Raw genomic sequence first — 4,305 nt, forward strand, 5'->3', positions numbered from 1 at the left:
TATAATTTAAATAGGAGGCTTTAGATTTGTGTATGTTTATGAAAATTGCATTGTTTGTCATTACAGAAAACCTGGATGCTTTTATTTTATTTGATTTTAGCCTTGTGAAATTATGTGTAAGCACTCAGTAAATATTTTTTAACCCTACCCTCAATATTGACTCTAAAAATATCTCTATCACAGATCTGAGACTTTTTTTGGAATACAAAAACAAATGGTTTTCTTTTTTAAGAATAGCTTCCAACTATTGTACTGTTGACAGACGGAGGTTTCAATACAAAAATCACCATGTGTCTCCTATTAAATGTAATCAGTCGGTCACAAATGGTTCAGCCATGTCTTCTGTGAGAAGGCTGTTCATAAACTAAGCAAGTTGATCTGTCTGAAATCCTTCAAAGAAAGAAAGATTCATGATTTGTTTTTCTAATTTTAGAAATTGAAACCAGGGCTCGTTCACTATACCAAAGTGAAAGAAGTATTGACCTATGACCCCCAAGGCCACATTCTCAGAATAAAGAGGACTTTTCTACTCCAGGGAGACAGAGGGCAGTGATAAGGGACAAACATAGGAGACAAAGGATAAAGAAACAGGGAGAAGGAGAAGGGAAAAAAGAAAGGGGGCAGGGATTCTTTTCTGGAAAAAGTGGGGAGAAAGATGCAAAGTACTTCCTCTGGATAGATGGGAGACAGATGTGGTCCATAGTCAAATGTGAAAGCCTGTCTAAAATACGATGTTGAATTACAATTGCCAAAAGAGGATCTGATAGGGTTCATATATACAGGGGTCCATTCTATCTTTACTAAAAGTCACAAAGTTGGTACTTACTTTTGTTCCTCTTCTGTTCCTTCAACGTCTGTTTCTACCTCAAACAAAGGATCCTCCTTGAGTTCTGCTTGCTCAAGGTTCTTGTCAACAGGTGTGGCTAATATGCAGAGCTGGTATTTCTGGTATTGCGAAGTAGGTCTGTTTTCTACCTCTAGCAAAAGTCTAAGGATCCAACTAATTTCTTACTCCCTCAGGAGATAATGATGTATTCTACCCAGGGAGCGATTTGCCTACAGAATGTTTTAGTCTATTTTGTAAGTGTTATAAGTCTTGTTCTGGCAACAAAATATTTAACTAAGAATGTAGTCAGCAATCCTTCAGCTAGTCTGTTAATTTCCTTGTATCATGTTAATGCAACTTTTTATATTGCTCTAAGTTTTTGGGGTTAGGGTATTTAAGCTAATGGAAATTAAATGTGGTGATTTCAGTATTCACTGGAACTCCCTCCAGATACTATCCTATGCCTCTGTTTATCATTATCACTCATGTCTTCATTCTCTTTACTTATTATACTAATTCCCATGCCTCTAGCCTGGTAAATGGTATCCTTGTTGAAGTTGGTCTCTGATGGGGATCTTGACTGCTGAACATTAATACTTTGAAAACTGAAACTTAGTAATCCGCCTCAAAAGGAGGAAGTGGCCAAATAAGGGAATAGACTTTGGGAACTAGCTTCAAGAATATAATCTAGTGGCTTTTTAGCAAGGCAGAGGAAATGGGGCAGAAAGACAAGGCCTGCCAGAGTCATATGCTAATGTGAGCTAGTTCCCTTCAGGAAGAAGGTTACATAAAAGGTCCTCATACTGACCACTTGCTGCCACTTACATTAAATTTTGGATTTCAATCACGGAAGGTTCACACCTGATCCAGAAATCTTGTTAGAATTTTTTGTTGCTACATGTTTTTGGTTCATGTCATAGATTTTTCTTTTGAGAAATATTTCTGTGACAATTATGCTCATTATTGCTAAGGGAAATTTCTCCTACAGTAATTTATCAATTCCATGGCACAGATACTAAGAGAATAATGAAGCATTATTTCTGAAACAAATGCATCTTAAAGATACATCTTTTTTTTTTTTTTTTTTTGGTTTTTTGAGACAGGATTTCTCTGTAGCTTTGGTGCCTGTCCCGGAACTAGCTCTTGTAGTCCAGGCTGGCCTCGAACTCCCAGAGATCTGCCTGTCTCTGCCTCCCGAGTGCTGGGATTAAAGGCGTGTGCCACCACCGCCCGGCTAAGATACATTTTTTCTTTAAATTTTTGGAGTCACATTATGATCCTTGCTGGTACGAACGTGATAATCCAGACCAGGTTTATGTAAATTTATGGAGTATAATTCTAGCTTCTACTAGGATTACAGGCATGAGCCACCAAGTCTTCTCCAAAGATACATTTGTTTTTCATATGCACACAGCATGGCCATATACATTGAGATCTCTCATATTATGATTGTGTGAATAACTTAAAAATTAATAGTTTTAAAAATAAAGGAAAAGCCTAAAACTCAAAAATAAGTTTTTGGTCATGTTTATTTCAATAAAGAAAAGTAAAGAACTAAAATACATTTCAAATTTTTTGTTGTTGCCTCTAGTTGTGTTTTTCATTTTCAAAACAGACTCATCTATGCCTAAATGAAATATTATGCTCATAATAGTAAATTGTGAATTAAAGAAATGAGGAATTGTTAAAATAAATAAAGGCAAACCTGAGTTTGAAATGTAAGACAAATTCATGTCATGTTCCATTATCTTATATTCACTAACTGATACCCACACAGTTTTCCTCATTTGAATTCAAATAATTTCATCTGCATATGGCTGATTTTATAATCAAAAATTGAGGAAAACGATTACATTGAACCTGTGTATAATCTAGGAAGCATCCTGAGGTTTATAATTATGAATACAATGTAGTATAAAAGTTGGTAAAAAAATTAATAGAGAAAAGTAGATATTTTCAAGATTAAATTGGATCATTCTGAATATAAAAAGCACAGCAAAATATGACAATAATTTTTCATTTTATTTTTAACAGAGTAATGGATTTACTTGCTCTCAACATCTCTATGTCTTCTACTGCCACAAAGGAGCAAAACTTTGTTATGAATTTCTGAAACATGAGTCCACGGATGTGATAGCTGGACACAATTTCCAAAGGGCAATGACTTTCTAACATGTGACAGTCAGAAATGTCACGAAGTGAACTGCGGTATGATGTACAAAACATTCCCATGAAAAATGCTACAGACGTCACCATGTTTATTCTCTCAGGCTTCACAAATGATGCTCACCTGGAAGTCTTCTTATTTCTCTTGTTTCTTGCTGTCTACATTTTTACTGTTATAGGCAACCTGGGACTTGTTTTGCTAGTCATTGGAGATTCCAGGCTCCACAACCCCATGTACTATTTTTTAAGTGTTTTATCTTTCCTAGATGCCTGTTATTCCACAGTTGTCACCCCAAAGATGTTAGTCAATTTTCTTTCAAAAGATAAATCCATTTCATTTATTGGGTGTGTGACAGAGATGTTTCTCTTTGTTACTTTTGGAACCACGGAATGCTTCCTGTTGGCAGCAATGGCATATGACCGTTACGTTGCTATTTACAACCCACTTCTTTATGCAGTGAGCATGTCACCTAGAGTTTACTTACCTCTCATCTTAGCTTCCTATGCAGGTGGAATTATGCATGCTACTACACACACAGTGGCTACTTTTAGCCTTTCTTTCTGTGCATCCAATGTAGTTAGACATGTCTTCTGTGATATTCCTCCATTGCTTGCTATTTCGTGTTCTAACACACATATAAACCAGCTTCTGCTTTTCTATTGTGTGGGTTCCATTGAGATCATTACCATTCTCATTGTCCTGGTATCTTATAGTTTCATACTCTTTGCAATTCTTAAGATGCGGTCTACTGAAGGAAGGAGAAAAATCTTCTCGACATGTGGATCTCACCTCACAGGAGTGTCCATTTATCATGGGACAATTCTTTTCATGTATGTGAGACCCAGTTCAAACTATGCCTTGGAACATGACATGATAGTGTCCACATTTTACACTATTGTGATTCCAATGTTGAATCCCATCATATACAGTCTGAGAAACAAAGATGTAAAAAATGCAATGAAAAGAATTTTGCAGAGAAATTCATTCATCAATAAAGTTCATTTTTAAAAGATAATAACCCTAAAAATATCACCTGTTTTATGTCTATATTTTACAGAGAAAGAAATCTCCTGAGATTTTGTTAATAGTCTATATGTTCCAAAATGTTAGAGCTAACATGTTAATAGTATCTCTCTTTCTGATTGTCAAAGATAGGAAAAAATACCATCACTTATATAGTTATGGATAAATTAAAACTCAGGAATATTAAAGCACTATTGATACAAATGTTTTTGTCATTCATTTATTTGATTTTTCTGCAACATTCATATCACCAGGAGTCTATTCTTTGGAATTTTATCATATGGGTTAT

General features: G+C 35.2%; 1 protein-coding gene across 1 annotated transcript; it reads left to right on the plus strand.

Annotated features, from left to right (window-relative positions):
• Nucleotides 1-3,014: 3,014 nt before the first annotated feature.
• LOC142842674 (olfactory receptor 5T9) lies at nt 3,015-4,001 on the plus strand. Its single transcript, XM_075959368.1, has one exon. The coding sequence runs from the start codon at nt 3,015-3,017 to the stop codon at nt 3,999-4,001; it is 987 nt and encodes a 328-aa protein (XP_075815483.1).
• Nucleotides 4,002-4,305: the final 304 nt, after the last annotated feature.

The sequence above is a fragment of the Microtus pennsylvanicus genome, chromosome 1, assembly GCF_037038515.1.
Source record: "Microtus pennsylvanicus isolate mMicPen1 chromosome 1, mMicPen1.hap1, whole genome shotgun sequence".
In the NCBI taxonomy this organism is placed as follows: domain Eukaryota; kingdom Metazoa; phylum Chordata; class Mammalia; order Rodentia; family Cricetidae; genus Microtus; species Microtus pennsylvanicus.

Coding starts and splice junctions, on each gene's coding strand:
- LOC142842674 (XM_075959368.1), top strand. CDS start 3,015: ATGTCACGAAGTGAACTGCGGTATGATGTACAAAACATTCCCATGAAA.